This window comes from Styela clava, chromosome 10, assembly GCF_964204865.1.
Source record: "Styela clava chromosome 10, kaStyClav1.hap1.2, whole genome shotgun sequence".
NCBI classification, from domain to species: Eukaryota; Metazoa; Chordata; class Ascidiacea; order Stolidobranchia; family Styelidae; genus Styela; species Styela clava.
Window position 1 is genome coordinate 15,796,471 of NC_135259.1, and position 24,681 is coordinate 15,821,151.

The 24,681-nt window shown below is 35.0% G+C and overlaps 1 protein-coding gene across 4 annotated transcripts; it reads left to right on the forward strand.

The window, feature by feature from the left end:
- Positions 1 to 4,436: 4,436 nt before the first annotated feature.
- LOC120338443 (organic cation/carnitine transporter 2-like) lies at positions 4,437 to 16,939 on the forward strand. 4 transcript variants are annotated; one of them, XM_078117452.1, is made up of 16 exons: positions 4,437 to 4,673; positions 5,554 to 5,683; positions 6,023 to 6,126; positions 6,725 to 6,879; positions 7,458 to 9,232; positions 9,382 to 9,467; positions 10,334 to 10,463; positions 11,051 to 11,154; positions 12,254 to 12,408; positions 13,015 to 13,183; positions 13,493 to 13,640; positions 14,026 to 14,138; positions 14,426 to 14,640; positions 15,369 to 15,548; positions 15,678 to 15,822; positions 16,753 to 16,939. In XM_078117452.1, exons 5-16 carry the CDS (start codon positions 9,068 to 9,070, stop codon positions 16,844 to 16,846), a joined length of 1,704 nt encoding a protein of 567 aa, XP_077973578.1. In that variant the 5' UTR covers positions 4,437 to 4,673; positions 5,554 to 5,683; positions 6,023 to 6,126; positions 6,725 to 6,879; positions 7,458 to 9,067; the 3' UTR covers positions 16,847 to 16,939. The 4 variants fall into 4 exon arrangements, with proteins under 4 accessions (XP_077973578.1, XP_077973579.1, XP_077973576.1 ...); XM_078117450.1 differs by lacking the exon at positions 4,437 to 4,673 and adding an exon at positions 4,815 to 4,900; XM_078117453.1 differs by lacking the exon at positions 5,554 to 5,683.
- The last annotated feature ends 7,742 nt before the right edge of the window (positions 16,940 to 24,681 follow it).

Below are 24,681 nucleotides of genomic sequence, written 5' to 3' on the forward strand. Positions count from 1 at the left end.
TGAACTCAATTAACTGCAAAACAGCAGGAGTCTAAGATTTGACTTTTTAGCGTGAGTGTCTTTAGCGTGTAAGTAAAATGGTGTCTCTAAAATGTCGAGTCCCACTTGCCCCACATGTACCACTTGTCCCATTTGGACAAGTGGAACGAGTGGGACACTTGGGAAAAGTGGGACACGACATTTTGAGTACACCCTAGGTAAAATACTTTTATTGTTGCTATAGGCGAGAATAACAGTTGAATTATATAAACCAAACCAGGAATAGTTGAAAACACATATATCGTCAATATTATATATAATATGTGAGGCGCTGAATGTGCCCTCGACGCTAATTCTTCCACGGTGTGATTTTCAATTTGTTTATGTGTTGGAAAAATGAGTGTATTCAGCCAAACTTAATCCGAAACTAAATTCATTGACAGTTCAGCATTGTAATATTTTTGATGCCTCTTTTTCGAGGTGTTTTCAACTTTACATGCACCGTATACGTAAAATTCAAACACAAAATCAATTATTTAACAACCTACCATTTAACTGTACCAATAGCTAGTTTCCGCCATGTCCTTACCAGATTTTTCTCAACGTATTTTCGACTACCAAGGCTATACTCAAACTTATCCGAAGACAAAAAGATCATTTTGATATTTATACTGCATGGACTAGAGGCCCTCGAATGACTTAGAATGCGAAAGATCGGTGGACTAAACAAACCATCGTTGCCAACTGATTTCCAATATCTTTGCTCCCGTAGCTTGCATCCAGAACATATATATATATTTGATATTTTTACTCATAGAATTTGCACTTATTGACAATTGAACTCACATGTAGGCTATATATAACCGTAAATAAGCGCACTTATAGAATGCTGCACCTACATACATTCACATCCACGATAATAAGAAATAACAAAAGAGCAACACTCAAATATATGGACACGTGGACCAGAGCGAAGCAGTCTTCACCCTTGACGTTACCGGTAACGTACCCTCAAAAAACTCCAATTTTTCAGTCGCAAGAATTTTCACAGTCAGCCGCCACGCTTGACGGATTAAAAACCGTGTTCCCGTAATAAAAACGTAATACAGCGCAATTCTGGATTAAATATTAGATCTCATAAGATTCATAGACATTTTAGGAATAAATAAAAATGATAGCCTTCTGGCAAAAAAGTCAATTTAAACCACTGAAAATTGCAAAGCAATTGGTCCAGTATTCGAAGAGAAAGGCGATTTTATAATGATGAAAACGAAAATTATTAAGAACAATAACAAAACATTGAAACGATCGGTATGTTCACTAAACGTGTCCAATAATACTGGAAGTAAACAAGACTGTTACTTGCCACCAAGTATTGTACATCTCATATGTTCAGGCTTGGTGTAGTTGAATCATAAAATATATTTTGAATTTAAATAAAGAATTTACTAATATTTGAAAACGAATGGAAATCTATGTTAGGGTTAAAATGCGGTTGCACTATTGCTAGTTGATATAAGAGTCTAGGACTCTAGGTCATCTAGGACAAATAGGTACAAAAAATGTTTAGATAAGCTGGAAATTGAGAAATGATTTTCAGATGGAGACCTAATCAGAAATAATACAGTCAGGCTGTAATCCCAATTTCAATGGGATCCCCATCCCCCATGAGATTTGTGTAAATGAGATGTAAATAAAATTAAATAATTTACTTCATTTAATTAATACAAGTAATTGGAAAAATGATGGATTCTGTTTTTAGGAGGGCGGTCCAAACTGCGGACCGCGGGCCGGATGCCGACCGCCGACACATTCCGTGCGGCCCGCAGAACAATTTTAGCGTACCCTACTGAACCATTGGCAGATATTTGTATTTATTAGCAGAACAGTTTAGATTTAATTTTGAACTATTTCATCTGGGAATAATCCTTTTCTTAATCTCAATGTCGGGAGTGATGTTTGTTAAATAAAATTACGGAATTTCATCGCTGTATTTATAAATGTCAAAACGGTGCGGTGCCTATATGGGAATGACGTCCTGTAGTCGGTAAAAGAAGAATGAGTTGCCTTGTGCAGACTGGACCACGCCGATGAGCTCGTGCCAAGTAACTCTTCATTTGAAGACACGTTTTGTGCCTTTTTTAGTCAAAACACTCCTCCATTTTCAATCGTTGGCCGTGTGACAGCAGAGACGAACCACAGAGCTGACTTAGCGCCGCGCGATCCATTTTTTTTTCATCTGCGGACGGACTTGTTTTTTGACAGTAGCACTAGGCCCGCTCACGCTACAGATAATAATTTTTTCGAATATAGCGATTTATCATACAATGAGTGTAGAAAGCAGGTGAGCGAGGTAAACTGAGAGGAGGCATATTTCTTTAGCCACAAAAATCGGTAAATCTAGTGCAGGGGTCACCAACCCGTTGCCCGCGGGCACCAAGTCGCCCGCAGGGACCACATTAGTCGCCCGCAGGTCTGTTTTAAAATGCTTCAAATATCGGCGCTTATTAGTAAGCTACATCTGTTAAATTTATTCCTGCTATTCTTGATTCTCGTTTCAGCCTTCTATGAAAAATATAAATGACAAAATATTATTTATTGTAGCGGTCAGCCTTTTCTATATGTGACATCGGTAATGTCACCTGTCATTCCAATTATGACATCACACACACTAGGTCAGCTGTGCCTGCGTGTCGTTCATTTCTAACCTTTTTTGATGGAACTTGGGCATGTCAAGCGTTGTTGAGCAACGTTCAGCCTTGATGCGGGGCAGATGGGGCTTGCTTGACATTGTAACACTGCCAATTGACCTCCACTCCAAAGCCAATCAGGGCCTGATGACTTTCACCTCAACGCCAATCTGGGCCTGTCACACTTTATGGCTCTAGTGGACACAGAAAGTGATGTGGTGTATGAACAGCAGCTTCGATGGTCGCAAGCTTGTTTTGTTCAACCTATCTTTGTGAATAAACCTTTTATTATATAAACTTCATCAAGAACGAGCCCTAAACACACCTCACCGATGAACATCTGCAAGACTCACTCATATTTTTGGTGTCAAGTTGCAAACCAGATCATGCAATACCAGGTTTTCCACGTACTGAGGAGGAATACACCAGATTTGGTCTTGATTGAAAATATGATATCCATGATTTGTCAAATGTGTTGGTGAAATATAACATTTGATAGCAAAACTACTATTGATAGTTTCATGGATGATTAACAATATCAGTGTCTCCTTGGCTAAATACCGTTAATATCAAATTGGCTTTTCCGAAGAGTGCCCTTAGCTTAGTCGGTACCCAGAAAGTAGCCCGCTGCTCCATAAAGGTTAGTGACCCCTGGTCTAGTGTGTTTTCAAGTAATATCAGAGAATATAATTTTAAGCGACATTACAAAACCAAACACGAGAAATATACATAAAATACCACGATATTTCCACGGAAAGCAATTTTAAAATAACTAAAAGCTTTATATCGTTTTCCTTGGAAAACTGATCAGAACGATAAACTCACATTCTTAAATATATTCAAAGTGAGTAAACTCGCGATGTTTTGATCATTTTTAGGTTTCTCCTACTTCAGCCCGCGAAAACTCCTTTTCGTTTTTGCGGCCCTGCAACCTTGGACCACTCTGGTATATATGATATATATTTCCTAGCCGCCAAATTCTTGCTGATTGACCTAATAATCATACTGATCGAAATCAACAATAATAACGGCAAAATGAGATTTCTCTTTAGCTGTCTTGTCCAATTACCTTCTACATTGCATATACATCATATACTTTTTTATCGACTATTGAGACATAACTTACCTCCATCGCCGCAGTTGTTTTGCCATCCCTATTGTCATATACAAAACCATCTTCACACTGTACGATTAAACTTCTATTCAATTGAATATAATCAGCAGATTGATTCTTTTGGACTTTGACAGTAAATCTTAATAGTAACATACTGTTGTACATGTCGTAAAATCATTTGGGGACTCGAAAAAGTCCTAGCATTGGTTTGTTGCTGATGTCTGATGCTAGCATACTGCCTAAATTTATATTATAAGCTTAAATATAAATATGCTCTAAGCACGGATTGTAGCAAAAATACTACAAAACATAGGAAAAAAGCAAGCCTGCAGACAGGCCTGGCAACAACGTGACTATTACTTCCTATTTCTGTTGTGTTGTTTATTGAAATGTAAGCGTGCCTTTGCGGAATAACGTATCATGGATATTCAGGTTCATCTCCGCAAGAAATGCAGTGTTTCATTCGCGTAACAGCCAACCGCATCATAGACTGCAGATCCTAGTTTTCCTGCGAGGCATTCAATCTCTAATTGAAAGTCGCCGTGATCTTGCATACAAGTGTCTTGAAACATAGGAAAACCTATTAAATTATATTATTGTCAGATATCAAAGGATCAGTTGCGAAAAAGTATATTATTATTTTTACAGTCTATTCTCCCGAAAGCGTGTAATGCCTAAATTTGAAAAAGTCGTAATAAAAATAAATTCGTTTGTCGTTGATAAAAATGGACGATGTATTTGAGGAATCGGAATCTACCAGCGCATATCACAAACTAATCTTAGCAAGTTTGATAATCACTGCAATACCGGAAGAAATGGTACACTTTTCATCAGTTTTTGTTTTTTATGCACCGCCGCATAGATGCCTAGTTCCGAAAGTTGATCACCAAGTGAGTGTGTTTTTGATTCACTTTTGTAATTGTATTCTAGTTGCTTGGCTTAAAATCTAAATATATGACTTCTAGATAACCGGATCCTAGGACCAAGTTGTCAATTTTCTGGATTATCTTGAGTAATTTTTTTTGTTACGTAATGATTTTCACTTCAACAACTCATATTTGTTCAGTTATAATCCTGCATCTTTGGGGAATAACAAAACGTTAAGTAACTGCCGAAGGTACAGATAATAATCTTTCCATCGTTGTCTTGATTGCTTTCATTAAAATGTCGATTGTGTAATATTATATATAGTTTTGACAAAATATACGACAACTTCTGTGTATTTAAATGACCAGTTTTAATATTTCTTATTATTCTCGAATCTTTTATTCGGGCAACTAATGAAACTCCAGCCTAAAATTTCTGTTAGATATATATATTTTACAATTATTTTCATTATTAGAAAATTTTAGTATCCGTCGTCAGCAACAATCTTTTAAGTCAATAACAAACGATGTAATAAACGAGAATATCGGTCAGAGACCGAAGACTTATCGATCGAAAGTTGGGGGATCCCCCAAAACAGCGCTCTTATTCCATAGTGACACCTTGTATCTCATCACTAATTAATTAATAACTCGCTAAATATACGACATAATTTGCCCAAAATCAATAGGCTCCTGTTCCGAGATAAGATGAATGCACATGCAAAATCTGGAGCAGATTCAATCTTGCTTTCGGGAGATATCGCGTGCATCTAACAGACTACAGACATACAGACAGACAAATACTTATCAACATACTTACCGATTAAAATCGATAAGTAATAAGACGTTATTGTACAACAGTATGTTTAGTTACAAAATCCATGATCTTCTTATATATATTAAGATTTACCGCTAAAGTCCAAACTAATCAATCAGCTGAAAACGGTATTCAAGTAGATAGAAGTCTTATCAAACCGTGTGAAGATGGTTTTGTATATGACAACAGGGACGGCAAACCAACTGCAGCTATGGAGGTAGATAATATCAGCCATAAATAACGAAAAAAAATGTCTTTAAAGCCGCAGATTACAATGAACATAAGAATATCGATTAGAAACGCATATTTTTCTGATTTAATTTAGATATCCTCGTTTGACTATGGTGGTAATTTGTTGGTTTAGCTATTTCATGTATCATTGAATTGTTTGTATATTGTGTTTGCTTTTTTTTTATCTGGATCGAACTGAACTCCGCAATTCATGAAAAATATTTTTATATTTACTAACATTTATACAAGTTGCAATTTAAATACTAAACGATGAAAGCATGTGTACGTTAAGAGTCTGCGATTAATTGCAAATTTCATTCTGCAGTTCAATTTAGTTTGTGGCGAAGAGTGGAAAAAACCATTCCTGACATCGAGTTTTTCAATCGGTGCCCTCGCTAGTGGAATAATCTCTGGAGCACTATCAGACAAGTATTTGTTTCTTATATTTTCAAGTGATTTAAGCGTTTTAGCAGGGTTAAAGGCGGTATATTTGAATATTGTCAATTAGTTCATTTGTACATTGGTTCGTTATACTTTTACTCTCTCGCTTATTTATTACAAATGCATATCTAGCCAAATCAAACCATATGATTGGAAGATATTATGTCAAGGTTTAGTCATAACACAATAGTAATTGTTTTATTTTTATCGACATTTCATGATGAAAAATGTCAGAACTACAGTTCAACCATTGGCCATTATACTCTAATCAGTAGAGCTCCTATTTTTTCGCCACGAGTGCTACATAGTGATCGATATTTCAATCCAAATTTTGCTATTTTCGGGATATTGCGACACCACGTGGAATTGCGTCATACCAGTTAAGATGCACAATACCCAGATGTGACTGTACCTGTTGCTATGTAATTTGCTACGTCATCGATATTATCAATTTTGCTTTGATTCTTTTGAATGATCATGATAACAGAATAAACTATAAGTCGCATACCGGTACCATATGCTCCGTGTCCGTATATTTGACTTGAGCATTGCTATTTTGTTAATATAAATGATCATCCTTTTTTAGGTTTGGCAGACGAGCTGCTACTCTTGGATGTCTCACAATTTTAATGTTGGTTAATTTTGGATACAGTTCGGCTGTGAATTATTAGATGAGCTGGATATGTTTTTTGTTGTATGGCAGTGGATGTACCATGGCTTATAACTAAACATTTTTCCATGGTAATTAGATTATGAATCAATCAATCAATCAATCGTTTATTTTGTCATCACAAAAAACACGTTCAAACATAAAGTGACACAATGAATAAATTACAGTACTAATCATGTTTTTGCGTGACCGGAGTCGCGAGGGACCTAAGAAGGTCTTCAAGCAGCGACACCTACAGCGCTACAGGTTAGAATAAACATAATTAAATGAGGGATAAAATGAATAAATCCTAGGAATAAGTCACAACTGATACAAATACAGCGACATTCGAAATGTAACTTTCACGGAATAATTACTAACAACTAATAAAAACGCGAGGAAAGCAAGATAAAAGCACAGAAAAAATATAGGAAGGGCAAGTTTTTCGGAATATGCAACTAAAAGCAATATAAGGCAAACAGTAAATCAAAAATATTTACAGCAAATACAATTTAGGAGACACTTACAAAAAATTGATAGAGTCTAATGAGGAATGAATGTTCATTACGAACTCAGAGGGCAAAGACCTTAATTTTGATGTATTGTTAATCGTAAAGAAAATAGAGCACTTTTATGAAAATTGAACTGCAAAGCTGTATTTGACTTTTAGCTCAAGAACTCGTCAAGAAAAAGCACAGAGGACTCGTTATATTTTTTTGTAATATATGCGTGTCTATTGGGTATATGATGATGACATTCATTGCATATTTTTCCGCTTACTGGAGATGGATGATAAGAATTCCTGGATTCTTATGCATCTTTTTCATGGCGTATTACTGGTGAGATATTGTTGTTACAATGTTTATTTTCCTGATGAATTGAGTTACTCATCAGAGCCGTAAGTTAGGTCTGGGTTGCATTATGCATGGGAATGCCCATGTAGGACATTCAGTCTTGGTTAATGAAATATTATAATTCTGAGGTTACTTTAAACTAATGAGTTCATTGCAGAGCTGCAAATAAAATATTTGAAGAGTTTAACTTGTGTGGTCATGATTAGGGTCTATTCCAAGATTCATCCACGCCACTAACAAATTTGTGCCAAGTAATATTTTGCTTTGATTTTCTTTCTGGTTTAAACTGTTTTAATATACATGCAGCATAATAAAATGCAAATTACAATTTACTCCTGAATGCTACTGAGTGTGCGGCAGTCTACAAACAAAACATTGAATATTAACCACTGGTTATAATACGTGTTATGTATATTATGTTTCAAATAGTGTAGTGGAAGAACAAAATCAAATTCCATCTTTTCGTAATTTCTTCGATTGTTCCATGTCTTTACACGTGCGTTGGATACCAATTACATTATCAATTTGTAAATTCTCTTGTTAATTTCCCCTATTTTGATCTTAATATATATATATATGGTTGAAATATAGGATTCTTGTATTTGGAACGTTATTTTTAAGGGTTTGATAATGTTGTAGTTGTCATATAAAGAATAAAGATGTATTTCTCTCACTTTAAAAGATGGATTTGTCTCGAAAAATATGCTGGAAAGCAAAACATTTTGCAATTACCGTATATCGTTTCAAATTTACTTGAAAAAAAACTCATGTTCTTCCATTTATCCATCCCACCCCATCGAAGTGGATTAGGCGATGCAACAGGGGAAATTCATGTAATTTATGTTATTTTCGGATGATTAAGGATTAATCTACTAACTAATTTGACGCATACATACGCCGTCTGAAATATGCACATTTCGGCGTCAACCTTTTAAATATATTGATGCTGAGTGCTCAATATATATATTGCTATTGTTGCAAGTTATACTTTGCATACAAATACATGAGCTAGCAGAAAGGCAGGTCTGGCAGTAACGTGACTGTCACATCCTGTGTTTATTGATTCATATATACGAGCGTGGTTCCGTGGAATGCAGTTTAGTTTATCGTTGCGAGACACGCAGTTTTTTGATTTTGTACGGTAGCCAACCAGCTAATTTCGTATATTACAGCAGAATCAGCTGTTTTTCGAGGCATTTTCCTAACTTTATACGCAGTATTCGTCGCCTCAGGCTTGTGTACAAGTGTCTTAACTTAGAGAACTTAAAATTCAAGATATTTCCTTTGAAATTTGTGACATGATCAGTTGCAAGAAAGTATATGCCGATTAAACAGACTATTTTATCCAAAGTATACGAGCTTCGATTTATATATGCAAACTTAGATGTTATATTAGTAATTATAACAACGTGGGTCGTTGCCGAAAATGGACGATGTATTTGAAGAACCGGGATCTACCAGCGCATATCACAAACTAATCCTAGCAAGTTTGATAATCACTACAATACCTCAAGGAATGGTAAACTTTTCGCCAGTTTTTGTGTTCCACGCACCGCCTCATAGATGCCTAGTTCCGGAGATTGATCACCAAGTGAGTGTGCGTTCGTTTTACTTATTTAATTTCTACTGGTTGCTTAGCTTGAAACCGAACATGTTAGGTCTACCGTATCCGGTTCAAGATACAAGTTACACAATTGTTAAAATATTGTTTATCAATTCGCTTTTTTGACTTTGTTTTAGAACGATAATCAATTCAACAATCCATATTTGTTCAATTATATTCCTGCATCAACAGAAAATAACGAAACGTTGAGTAATTGCCGAAGGTAAGATGTTTATTGTGTAATATTCTATATACGCTGGAAAAGAAGAAGAACAGTCGTTCGCGGACTTAGATTTTTAAGAGCGACCTCTTATTTCACGATCACCGTCCCGCATTAAGCAAAACGGTACTTCCGTAGTATGTGTACCAGGTTAGGGCAGGCCATAATTTTATTCCGATTTCCCTTATTTTAGTTCTATTACAAGTTTGGGGACTGTCTGTGTTAGCCAAGTGAATATACTCCCTGCCCATAGGCGTCCGTCCCTTTACACAACTTGATGTAAATTGTAAAGTAGGCAAACAAAATTAGTTACCTCCATATTGGTACACACTTCTGGAGCGCCAGCAAAACCTCGTTCATCTCGTTGCGGTGAAAATACAATGTTAAAACCATATGCCGATCAACCCATACTGTAAATGAGGAATTGTCGAAACATTTGACACTTCAATTATTATTGTAGCTACAACATAAAGGTAGTTTAACTAGAATATAGTTCGAAGCTTATATCAAGTTATATATATGTAAATCACCCTTCAAAATTTAAACTTTGTAATTAGACAATAAACGGAAATCCAGAGTGAATTAGTATTTATGCAGTCCACGCCATGGTTCTTTTATCTCAGCCAAATTTAAATAAAGTTTAATCAATAACGGTATATGACGTAAACAACATTTCATAACATTATTCCCGCGGCCATAAAGAATCGATGTAAGGAATTCCACGTTATTGTACATCAGAATATATAACCACAAAATCCATTAAGTTCTCCTTAATTTTAATTAATGTTACGTTATGTGATTTTTTTTAATGTTACGTTATTGTACAACAGTATATTAAGTTACAAACTCCATGATCTTCTTATATGAAGATTTACTGTTCAAGTTCACAAGAATCAATCTGCTGAAAATTATATTCAAATAAATAGAAGTGCAATCGAACAGTGTGAAGATGGAATTGTATATGACAATAATGACGACAAGACAACTGCGACGATGGAGGTATATTATAAAATCCATATTGTGTATGTCGCACGAAAACGTTCAGTGTTCTCACATGAAGGGTTGAATAAATTTGAATCCCGTGATTTTGTCGCGTTCTAGTGTAATTCACAACTTCTCGTTTGCCCATCCTCCATAGCGGTTCCGAACCTTTATAAGGCTGTTAAATTGCTTCCTTTGCCTATTTTGTAACTCTCAAATTTCCTCCATTGGGACACGTTGCTCTATTAAAGGTTAAGCCAATCCGTGCACCTGGAACATTGAACTGTGAAAATTTTGTGATGCTTGAGTCAGAATGCTCTGACCACAATCTAATTATATTGTCCTATCGCTATCATTGTTATTTTTGACCATGATAAATATTAAAATTAATCAATAGGAATTTACCTTCTAGGAAACATAAATATACCGGTACTCGTCGTTAGCTAGATGGATTTCATATCTGAAGTATTTATGAAAAATTATATTATATCACATGGATTTATATATACATGTTGCATTTTAATTACTACGTTGCATTTTAATTACTACTCCAAAAGCATTTGTCGCTTATCACATTGTAATTATTTCCAACGTTTATTCTACAGTTCAATTTAGTATGCGACGATGAATGGAAAAGACCGTTTTTGACATTGAGTTATTCGATAGGTGCTCTCATTAGCGGAATAATTGCTGGAGCATTATCAGACAAGTATTAGTTTAATTAAATATTTCAGATAATCCGAACTTCAAAAGCGTATATTTGCGACTAACCAAATTATTTCTGAGTACTCCACAACGCATTATTTCGTTTTATTGCACATAAAATTATGTAGATTAAATGCCTAAAGTACTTAGGAATTTTATATCGAGGAAATCTTTAATTCTGGTGAAACATACATGAAACAGATATCTTAGTTTGTAAGTAATTGATGGAAGCAAACTGGAAATGAAATAGAAAAGTCCATCAACCGGTCTATTATCATCCATGGCCGGGCTCACACAGGCTAGCAAGGGCTCAATCATGATATTAGGGAATATCCGAGCCATGTGCCAAGCGTACAATCTAACAGCGCTCACTGGTATCACATTGATTCTTGCTACATCATTTTTGATAACGTGTTATATAAATAACATGTAGTGCAGACGTTGATGTGAAAACATTCGAAGCCTTTACACTTCTTAGATTACTCATTACATTTGGTTTTTTATTTTGTTAGCCTGCGGTATTGATCAACCTCACCGACTTGATATTAATTGAAAATTGCTTTCTGAACGATAATATATTACACATGAACTTGGCCTCAGAGTGAAAGACATGGAAAATTATTTCCCGTGGGAAATAGGAATTTAGTGCCCACGGGAAATATCTAACATTGAGAAATTTGTGTGGCCTCCCTTTAATATAATTACGATCATCATTATGAATAGGTAGAAGAATTCTATATCTCACAAAATTACACAGAAAGGAACCTTGTTAAATTGGTGTTGTATTCCAGTGCAATCGCGATAATTTCGATATTGTTTTTTAATTTGTTATGAATGTGGAATCTTTTGTAGCAGGCCGCTGACAAAATAAAACATCCCCGTCATTGCTCAAAATAAGGAAATTAGTAATTATCCAGCTAGAGCTAGGGATACGGATTGCGCCGGAAATTCAGATTTTAAAATCATTCCTAAACCGAACCCTAACTGTATAATTACTAAGTTTTTTTTTATCTTGAAACGTTTTTTCTCAAACCTCCCATTTTTGCATTGGTGGCGGGGGATTTCTCCAATAGATCCTAAATGTAGGTAAATTTTGTTTTCAGGTTCGGTAGACGAGTTGCTACTCTTGGATGCGTCACAATTTTAATGTTGGTAATTTTCGGATACAGTTTGGCAGTGAATTATTGGATGAGCTGGTTTTGTTTTTTGTCGTATGGAACGGGAGCCAGCATAACGTATAGCTTGACATTTGTCCATGGTAATCAGTAATTTATTTTTTTCTCCATCATGTAAATACACTTTGTATAAACAATAAAAAACAACGTAAAAATGGCTTTTCAGGGTAAAGAGGACGCAAAAAAACTAAACTTGTTATCTTGCAGCGACACCCGTGATTAAGTATAACAGTAATCAGGAGAAAAAAATCGTAAACACTGTATCATTGAAAAAAGTTTACAGTAAAAGGAATGAGTAATGATTAATATTTCGACGTGTTTTATGACAGGATTTTGATATTTATCCCGGAATGGCAGAGGACCATAACCAGTAAAGGTTGGCAACGGTAATAGTTTACCAGTAATCGTTACGGAATTTAACGGTGAGGGAAGCGTAACTGAACTGCGGCTGCAGAAAACACCCGCCGCCCATTACGTAAATGTTGCCATAACAACTTAAGTATGATTACTCTATGATGTTCTAAGGCATTTTAAAATGCTGCAAAAAGACCGAGCTGATTTCTAGCTCATAGTCATAGTCCTGATATATTTTTGATCTGTTGTAAGTGACAAATGTTTTTAGATTCGATGCAAGGATAATATAGCATAGTTTTTTGAAAATTCAGTAAAAAACTTCATTTGTCTTCCAGCGCAAGAACTGGTCAAAAAAGAACATAGAGACGTCGTTGCGTGCCTTATCAATATTTGTATGTCTTGTGGTTATATGATGATGACATTCATTGCATATTTCTGCACCTACTGGAGATGGATAATAAGAATTCCTGGATTCTTTTGTATCTTTTTTATGACGTATTACTGGTGAGGTATTGCTGTTAACATTGTTAAATTTCGTACTGAATTGACTTCTTCGCCTAAGTAGTAAGATACTGCCGTGACGTATGTAGCCCAATACTTTATTTATCTTTCAAGTTTCTTACACTTTTAAGCCTAACCCACGAATTTAAATTTTTGACACGTTGCCTTGATTGAAATTTCAAATTCAATTATTTTTTGCACTTTTCGTTCATTATAATAATCTACATTCATTACTATTAGACTACTAACTACAACTAAATTAGATTTTTTTTATTCTTTCATGATCTATTTCATTTTCCATTGCGCGTTCAGTTATTTGCCGGAATCTCCTCGTTGGTTGATGTCTAGAGGAAGAAAAAACGAAGCAATAGATATTGCAAAACGATTTTTAAAAAAATCGAAAGCTTCGGAAGTATTGCTTGAACGTATTCAAAAATCAAAAATGAACGATGAAATTGAGGTATGACATGATGAATTGTGCGATAAACGCAATTGGGTGAGCACAGAAATGGAACAAATCCATTTTGACCTAAAAATGAACAGTGTAAATATTCAAAAGCAGAATTCAAATTGGAGGAAGACTAGATATAGGCAATGTGCTACTATTTACACAACTTATCGCCCTTAGGGTTAGTTAAGTTCAATTCCTGATTACAAGACATGTGAAGTAATTTAAATCAATAAAACATCTTTATTTAATAACAAAAAAATTGCTATGTTTTATTTTTTTACATCTTAATTAAACAATATGTTGATAAATTTTTTGTAAATTGAATGCACTTTTTTATCCCGCAACTATTAAAAAAATTGAACTCACGTTGATGATGCTGATTTTTATTTCACAGCTGAGCAATTCTGAATCGAAGAATCAAAAACACATCAGTTTTTGGAAATCCTTATCGATGCTTTTTCATAACAGAATTTTGCTGAAAAGAATTTTGGTTTTATGTTGGTTATGGTAAGAAATTAGTAAACTAAAATATACAGTGTTTGTATTTATGATAAAATTGATGATAAAAAAACATGAAAAAAAAATTAGTATTGATGTAATTGGTTATAAATAGGTTCTGTTCCATCATAATTATAAAATGGAACATAACTCCAAACGACCAATCAAATATGCTACTTTTTGATATTTCGAATTTAGATGTTTATTCCACATATGTATATATGAGATGTTATTGATTATACTTTTTGGTTATAACGACAAAGAAAGAAAAATAACGTTAATATGTTGCTCCACAGGATAGTTTCGTTCGTTTGTTATTTTACATTTGGATACAACACATCTAACCTTGGAGGCAGTATATATTGGAATAGTTTTCTATCAGCTGCAGCAGAAATACCAGGATGGATAGTTGCTTTATTTGCACTAAAAAAGCTTGGTCGTCGTTTATCACTATCTGTAGCATTTTCATTATCAGCAATGTGCCTCATTTTATGCCCACTACTCGGATCATGTGAGTTATTTTTTATTTAGCGATAAGATTTTTGAAAGTAATTTAGGTGGTAGTATTCTCTCCCAACTTTATGAATACCTTTGCAGTTACACTCCAACATCATTTTAAACAAAATCTGAGATCAGATAAGTCAAACTTTCTATCGGAAAATTAAAACCTCAGCATTCTCTCCCAACTTTATGAATACCTCTACAGTTACACGCCAACAGTATTTCAAACAAAAACTGGGATCAAACAAGCCGAACTGTCTATCGAAAAGTCAAGACCTTCGCAAGACTCAACAAAAGTTCAACTTCCAGTCGCGATACAAATGTGCTATTGTAAAAAAAATTATTAAGTGGTTAAGGAATATGCAACATAAGCAAATATCACTCTTAAAAAATAACAAACATTCGACGTCTCTAGCCGCAGGGTTTTTTAATAAATAAGTTTATTCATAGAAGCGGCAAATTTGCTGTAGTTTACATAATAAACACAAATGCTCGTGAATTGGATTTCACTTTCACTGTTGTAGATCATATCTTTCTATAAATTTCACAATGCTATACCTTGAACCACTAATATAAAATTCGTAATCGAAGATGCGTATGAATAGACGATGATGACGAGAACCTAGAATTGACGCACGCAGATATGTTGTGTTGCATAAAATTGTTCGTTGATTTTAAAAGCGACATTTATTTTCTGCATATATTTTACATTTATTTTTTTACGTTTATTTTGTTTAGATGAAAAAGCGAGTATTGCGGTGGCAATGACTGGGAAAGTATTTTCATCATCAAATATGGGGATGGTTTATTTATACACAGCCGAACTTATTCCTACAATATTGCGAAGTACCGGTGTTGGAATAGCTTCTACCTCGGCTAGGGTAGCATGTTTGATGGCGCCCTTCCTTGCTTTCTCAGGTGGGTACTTATTGCTGGAGGTGTCTTCATAGATATTGGTATTTCAGCGCTGACTAGTGTATTTTATTTCAGATAGTTTCCGTCAAAAAAATGAAGGCTAAATAAAAATGTTTGATTTATTATACTCAGGTGAAGTTTCTGGAAAATGGATTCCCTTCTATGTCATGGGAGGTTTAAGCTTACTTGCCGCACTTCTAACGCTTGTTCTTCCCGAAACAAGGCATTCCTCGCTTCCGGAAACTTTGAACGACTCGGTTGAACTTGAAAAATTCAGGTAACACTATAAATATGTTTATAACAGAGAAGTTTTGATAAGCTTCGATCGTGGTTGCCTAGAGGGGGAAAATACGCGAGAACGTTCGACACAATACTGGATTGTTTGAAAACAATGAATAACTTTGTTGATAAATAAAGCACAACCGGTGTTAGCGAAACGATTTACTGGTTGTGCCGGTATTATTTTTCTTCTCATCATTATGGACAAAATCGCATTTCTAATGAACTACTGGACCAATTGCTTTGCAATTTTCTGTAATTAGGGATTGTATTTTTCACTAGAAGGCTATTACTCTCATTTGTTTCAAAAAAGTTATGAGCTTCATGGGATTCAATTTTGTGTGCGATGACGCATCCAAAATTTTGAACCCTGTTCCATTAACCTCACCACTGGCCCAAGTAGTTCCCACTGCAGGATTTCCCAGCGAAATTTTTACTTCCAAAAAGTCGAAATGCGAAATATAAAGAGTGCTGGAATGTGTCATTTTGACAAATTAAAAAGTAGATGAATAAAGCCTAAGAAACAAATTTATGCCCATTAGATACATGGTCATTTTTAGCACAATTATTTTAAGTCGATAAGTGGTCGACGACTGTCTCCAGCGCAGTAAGACGGTCAAAACGAAATGGGGTACAAACAGTAGTGGGATTCAGCCGGTTCGCACCGGTTCTATAGAACCGTCTTACGGAATTTTATGAGATTAGCGAACCGGTTAGCATTGCTGAAAAAAACATGACTTTTCGTAACAGACCGGCTAAAAATATGACATTTATGTGATGGAACCGGCTGACAAAAAATTTGAATCCCACCACTGAGTACAAAGCGTGCATTTCTTGTAAAATACACAAAGAGCCTATTATATTTAAAACTGAGATGTGTAAAAGACTTCCTCGATGATAAGCCTATAACTGAGCATGCATTTTTCAGATTGTCAAGCACGTGTACTTCAAGTGGAGGGAATGAATCTGATACGCCAACTACGGATGACGAGAAGTTCATTGAAGATAGTACCTCAGTATGATTATACCGAAAGATTATGTTTTTATTACCATGCATAACTTTATATTTTTATCCAATATAACAATAAAATAGACCAACTCCATATGAAGACTCTAACTGGGGTCAGCTTGGGTTCGATACAGCTTACCGATCGCTTATGAGAAACAAGTAAATGCCTTTTTTGTTTGATTTCGAGTGGATTGCAACCAAAATAACATTAGTCATTTAGCAGGGTTAGAGAATGTAAAATGCCGATAAAATTCACCTCATAAATGTATGAGAGTCAGATATCCTGATGGGAGCAAATCTTTGCTATGAGTTTTCACATAAAAATATTTGGTATACGATAAAAACACGAAGCTCTAAAGTTGTAAACAGTCTGTGATCCCACAACAGCAATATTCTTGGCATTTTAGCAAAATGTTCTTTTGCGACAAATTAAACCAAATTTTTGAAATTTAAGAACTAGAAGAATATGTCTTATTCATTAGGGGAAAGGCAGGTTAGTTGACTCGCTAGTTTAGTTGATACAGAGTTCCTCACTGCCATGCAATGCATCTTCAGAAATTGTAAAGTTTACAACTAACACTCGACGCTGATAGACTCCATAAAGTAAATACAGAAGAGTTCCGTTCACGTTTGATGCGAAGAATAATTCTTTACCCATTCCAACGACGACTTTATCCTACTCATGACATGCGTAGTTTTCACACAACGTCTCCGTTGAATAACATTTTTGAATCTACTCATCTGTGTTTCGTTTAACACGTAAACTACTGTTCGGATCTTTACTGACGTACAGATGAGTTCTTGTCCGAGCTGGATCATCGGTCGGAGTTTTATTTCTGCCGTACCAATACTCAATTGGAAATTTCACTTCTTGTCCAGTACTCAAATAGAGTTTTCTGTTCTAGAAAATAAAATTAGTTATATAAGCATGATAATAAAATGCCCCGCAAAAATAATTAACAGAAGAGCGATGATTGAATTAATATATGGGCACAAAAATCCAATAACCAAGCTTGTCCGTGGGAATAGGATTCTCGTGGAGAGCGTCCCATGGGATGGGATGGGACATCACACATTTTTATTTTCTATGAAGCAGTTGCCATGTCATACAACTTGATTACGTCACAGATAACCTTGGTATTTTTAGATTTTAATCTTTTAAATGTTTTTTTTTATGGTATTATCTAATTTCATTTATTTTGTGGTGGAAGTCCGCAGAATTCCCATGGAAAGGCATAAAATGCAGTGGGGTGGGATGAGACAGAAAATAATTCCCATCGACAAACCTGCCATTAACTAACTGAAGCACCAGTAGCCAAAGCGATTTTCACTCAAATATGCCTTGGCGTAGGCGGTCACGTTTCGGTCCACGTCTCACAAGATTCGAAGAAATTTTGATAAAATATCTAGTTTCCTATACCTTCATCTTTAATTACTGAAAATTTGAAATTGAGTGATCCAGTAGTTACTTGTAAAAGCGATTTTCTCGCACCAAAAAGTTGCCCCAACAACAACGAAACGATTGGGAAAAACGATCCATATGGGGTTTCAATGATATATTTTATGTTTTCAGTAATTCATTTGTTTACTGGACCAATTACAATAAAAAGTCGCATACAATTACATATCTCCCATTGACTCCCAGGCATTCTAAATTCGATTCGAAAAAATATTCTATTCGATTTTGAAATCATCAGGTAATCGAAAATGCTAGTCCAGAACTTTCTGCCGATGCCATTGTGACATAACACTGGTCATTTCGACACGGCGTATTGATATCTAAGATTGCACCGCACTTTTCAGAGTGGTTCAACTCATTAATATCTGCAGGCTTTTTCATGGGAATAGGAGTCCATGGAACAGCACACATTTGTATTTCCCATGGATCAATAGCCATCTTATATCATATTGATTACGTCGTAGCTAACCTTATTCGTTATACTTTTTAATCTTCTAAGTTTTTTTTATTCTCCCTTTTTCTTCATATATATATATTTATATACTTGTATTCAGCGGTTCGCACCGGTTCTATAGAACCGTCTCACGGAATTTTATCAGATCAGCGAATCGGTTGGCATTGCTGGTTACTGTTAATGTTCTGTTTGTAACAGAACCGGCTGAAAAATATGACTTTTGTGAGGGAACCGGCTGACAAGTGGTGGGACACCGACAGCGTGTTCAAGAAGGGGCGATTTCATTATTGCAAATTCAAAATTGCAACTCAAACTTCATGGTGTATTGTACATGCACTTAATAAATTTCTAATAATAAAATCTTTCCTTTCTTGAGCGAAAGACATGTTGTTGGGATTTTCAAAATTACGATGTTTATGGTATTTTTTTAGGCTGTTTCAAGTAATGATCACACATAAATGCAAAATTTATTCGCAATAACTCGAATTGCACGTTATTAAACTCGCCCCTCCTGAGCGGAATTACTTGCTGGTGGACTTTGGAAATTATGAAATTTCGTGTTATTTTTTCTACACCGATGCATGCTGCAATGTGTTATATTCAGTAATGGATTGCGCATAAACGCAATATTTTGATAAAAGTGATTGGACCACTTTTTCCACTGATTGTCGAATTTTTATTGGTGACACATTTTTAACCTAATACAGCCTATTCATTATAGTGTATGCAGGCCTACTTTTTCAACGTATATCCGAGAGTGATTGCATATTGAATTATTTCATGACTTCCGTTATTTCAAAAGAATTTCTGATTATCTGTTTTTATCTGCCGTATATAAATAGTTTGAATTCTATATACAAAACATCCGGTGTTTTAAAATTCATCGAATGAGTATGTAACTAATTTTTAAGAGGAATTTCATCGTCATTTTCACTGGTTAAAAGTATTGAATCTTTGAAATAAAATTTAGCAACCGTGCTATATATGTGTATTGTGCAGTAGTCCCCACTGAAAGCGCCAGTGTCGAATTACAGACTCAAAATGAAATACACACTTTTTTCGGTTCATCTTCAATTGGTAATTCCTACATGCATATACCAACAGCAGTCAACGAATGAAATGTGAGAAAAGTTTGCCGATGAGACTTGTAAATTGCATCAAATTCGCCTTGAATTGTGCGAACGATCGCATTTTCACAATATATATCTGCCGAAATTCCAAGAAAATTTAGGGAAACAATCCGTACGCTACACTATGTCATATAGAAAGTAATACGCTCAGGATCAATTACAATAAAATGTCGCATACAATTACATATCTCCCATTGACTCCAAGGTATTCTAAATTCGATTCGAAAAAAATATTCTATTCGACTCTGAAATCATCAGGTAATCGAAAATGCCCAGCCCAGACCTTTCTGCCGATGCCATTGTGACATTACAATGGTCATTTCGACACGGCCTATTGATATATAATATTGCACCGCACTTTTCAGAGTGGTTCAACTCATTAATATCTGCAGGCTTTTTCATGGGAATAGGAGTCCATGGGACAGCACACATTTGTATTTCCCATAGGACAATAGCCATCTTATATCCTATTGATTACGTCGTACCTAACCTTATTCGTTATACTTTTTAATCTTCTAAATGTTTTTTATTCCCCCTTTTTCTTCATATATATATATATATATATACTTGTATTCAGCCGGTTCGCACCGGTTCTATAGAACCGCCTCGCGTAATTTTATGAGATCAGCGAACCGGTTGGCAGTACTGGTTACTGTTAATGTTCTGTTTGTAACAGAACCGGCTGAAAAAAAAAACTTTTGTGAAAAACCAGCTGACAAGTGGTGGGACACCGACAGCGTGCTCAAAAAGGGGCGATTTCGTTATTGGAATTGGATTACGCCTAAATTCAAAATTGCAACTTAAACTTCATGGTGTATTGTACATGCACTTAATTAATTTCTAATAATAAAATCTCGCCTTTCTTGAGCGAAAGACATGTTGTGGGATTTTCAAAATTACGATGTTTATGGTTTTTTATGCTGTTTCAAGTAAAGATCACACATGAATGCAAAATTTATTCGCAATAACTCGAATTGCACGTTATTAAACTCGCCCCTCCTGAGCGGAATTACTTGCTGGTGGACTCTGGAAATTTTGTGTTTTTTTTTCGACACCGATGCATGCTGCAATGTGCAATTCAGTAATGGATTGCGCATAAATGCAATATTTTGATAAAAGCGATTGGACCACTTTTTCCACTGATTGTCGAATTTTTATTGGTGACTCATTTTTAACCTAATACAGCCTATTTATTAGTAACATCCGAGAGTGATTGCATATTAGTTTATTTCATGACTTCCGTTATTTCAAAAGTATTTCAGATTATCTGCCGTATAGAAATAGTTTGAATTCTATATACAAAACATCCGGTGTTTTAAAATCCATCGAAAGAGTATGTAACTAATTTTTACGAGGAATTTTATCGTCATTTTCACATGCTAAAAGTATTAAATCTTTATAATAAAATTTAGCAACCGTGCTATATGTGCAGTAGTCCCCACTGAAAGCGCCAGTGTCGAATTACAGACTCAAAATGAAATACACACTTTTTTCACCTTCAATTGTTAATTCATACATGCATGTACCAACGTCAGTCAACGAATGAAATGCGAGGAAAATTTGCCGATGAGATTTGTAAATTGCATCAAATTCGCAATAAATTGTGCGAACGATCGCATTTTCACAATATATATCTGCCGAAATTCCAAGAAAATGTATGGAAACAATCCGTACGCTACACTATGTCATATAGAAAGTAATACGCTCAGGACCAATTACAATAAAAAGTCGCATACAATTACATATCTCCCATTGACTCCAAGGTATTCTAGATTCGATTCGAAAAAAATATTCTATTCGACCCTGAAATCATCAGGTAATCGAAAATGCCCAGCCCAGAACTTTCTGCCGATGCCATTGTGACAAAACAATGGTCATTTCGACACGGCGTATTGATATCTAAGATTGCACCGCACTTTTCAGAGTGATTCAACTCATTAATATCTGCAGGCTTTTTCATGGGAATGGGAGTCCATGGGACAGCACACATTTGTATTTCCCATAGGACAATAGCCATCTTATATCATATTGATTACGTTGTAGCTAACCTTATTCGTTATACTTTTTAATCTTCTATATATATTTATATATATATATATACTTGTGTTCAACCGGTTTGCACCGGTTTTATAGAACCGTCTCAAGGAATTTTATGAGATCAGCGAACCGGTTGGCATTACTGGTTACTGTTAATGTTCTGTTTGTAACAGAACAGGCTGAAACATATGACTTTTGTGAAGGAACCGGATGACAAGAGGTGGGACACCGACAGCGTGCTCAAGAAGGGGCGATTTCATTATTGGAACTGGATTACGCCCAAATTCAAAATTGCAACTTAAACTTCATGGTGTATTGTACATGCACTTAATTGTATGTATTTTTAGGCTGGTATATTATGGTATCCATAGTTGCTAAACTAGCTTCACACGCATTTTATGGATCATAGTACTTTCTACATTTACGCCAAACCAACCATTTTAACAAGCACTCACTTCAACCTGTTTTTTCTAACATTTTTCTTACTAGAAAACTGCGACGTCATGTGCAGATCAAAATGCTTTACCCTCTTTACTCCTCTGCCCAAAAAGCCGGAGGAACTATAGGTGTAAGGAGTCTATTTCTAAAGTACCCGGTACTTTAACTTTACCAACCTTGGTGCAACCTCTACACTAAAATGCCAAAATTCGTTATATTTTAATTTATTGAGCAAGCATATGCCTACCATTCTTTCGTAAATTTTATGCCCACTTGCTGTGGAGCGTATTGTATATATATATATATACATATCAACGTTTTATGATTTATTAGAGCTTACCAACTTCTATTCAATTAATCACTTACAATTTTGTCTTTGGTCTAACCATTTTCCCCTCGCTTGTCGTTTGTCTTTTATGTAACTTATATACATTTATTCAAATATGCCTTTTTTATAAATTTATAGTTGAGTTGTTTTTCTTTTTTTTTCTCTATTATATGATTTTAGTAAAGTTGCGTTTGCTGCGAATTTTTTCAATGATTCAAAATAGTTCATCATAACGACTATTGCATAGTCAATGTTTGTAGCAAATGTAGTTATTTTTTTACACTGAACCAGTAACAGCGCTTTAGGTGTCGCTGCTTGAAGACCTAATATGGTCCCTCGCGACTCCTGTCGCACAAATATCATTATTATTATATTTATTTATTGTACCAATTTTTTGTGCATTTGATGTTTTTGTGACGACGAATAAATGATTGATTGATCTTTGTGACAACATTGGTGGTCAGACAGACAATATATATGACCAGACCCATTAAAAGATTAAAGATTACCTCAAACCAAAACTACGTATATTTTTCACGTGTGGACTGGGATAGTTTATTGGGTATGGGTGATACATTTTCACACATTTTTTATGACTAAATCAAGCTACTAGACAAATGCGACGCTATTTACAGATCAAATTGCCTATTTTCATACATTCTGTAACGAGGTATGACCATACCAAAGCTTTTTAGCCAACATTGGTGATTATTTGGAATCATGTATATCCAGAAGTTAAGAAATCTATTTGCAAAAAAGCGTTTCGGAAGTGTGTGTACCAATACGGAGGGAACTAATTTTGTTCGCCTACTTTACATCAAGTTGTGTAAAGGGACTGAAACCTATGGGCAGGGGTATATTCACTTTGCGAACACAGACAGTGCCCAAACTCGTAATAGAACTAAAATACGGAAAAACAGAATGAAACTTAAGCCTAACTCTAACATGGTACACACACCACGGGAGTACCAAATTCAATATATTCGAGAAACACATTTACTCAAAATAAACGTCATTAAGTAAATAAAACCAAAGACAAGTTTTGGACTTGTTTTCCAAACCGGTCCAAAGTTTTAAAACTGCTGAAGTTTCAAATTTTTGCCGAAACAGCACGGTCTATCAAAGATATCATAATTCTTTTGCGGCACTACCGCAGCATTTGTACCAGGTTAGGGTTATATACATATGTGTTTTGTTGTGTGTTACGAGAGTTGGGAATTATTTCATAGCATGTGGAGAGCGGAGCGGACATTTTGTGTTCATGCAGTTAATTTATGTTCTATTCACTTTCTTACAATGTAACGTACCAGTTTGTTGAGTATACTTAGTAGTATAATAAATAAAATTAATGATAAAAAAAATACAGAGAGAATAAAGAAGGATTTTATATTAAATATGCCCTATAATAATTTTGGTAAATTTGGCATTATTCTTTTGCCAAAATCTCGTCGTTGAATATTGTCTCAAAAACGCTATTGCGAAAATATGTCAAATTATTAGATACTTATTACATATTTTGCTCAATTTTGTATCATTATTTCCGCCATTTCAATTGTCTTAATAACACGGGAATTACGTGCATTGTTATATCAACTTTCGATTCGAATTTCTACCACTAGATACAGATATGAATGAAAGGAACAACGTAACATGCATTGTCTAGTTGAGAATTTATCGTCATCGTAACAACCTTGAAAAGAATAAGATGAGTAGAGGTGAAGGAGGAACACGTATGTAGAATGGTTGTTTGTTACACAAATAGAAAATTGATAATAACGAGATTTTTATTCCTGTGAATATCAAACTCTAGTATATATATATAGTAAATATGCATGTGTTGTCAGAAAAGCATCTCGCGTATATTTGTTCGTGCAGAGCAGTTTGTTTATTTGCGTATTACTTACAATACACAATAAAATTCGGATAAGTTTGATGAAAAAAATAATTTTTTTTTAAATATTAAGTTTATTAGCTTCATTTACACTACAGAATTTTAGCCTTT

What these genes read in the sequence shown, in the direction of transcription:
- LOC120338443 (XM_078117452.1), top strand. Translation starts at nt 9,068, where the DNA reads ATGGACGATGTATTTGAAGAACCGGGATCTACCAGCGCATATCACAAA. An exon ending in GCTGGAGCATTATCAGACAA is followed by an intron (nt 11,155 to 12,253) that starts GTATTAGTTTAA and finishes TTTTGTTTTCAG; the next exon opens with GTTCGGTAGACGAGTTGCTA. An exon ending in GTTGAACTTGAAAAATTCAG is followed by an intron (nt 15,823 to 16,752) that starts GTAACACTATAA and finishes TGCATTTTTCAG; the next exon opens with ATTGTCAAGCACGTGTACTT.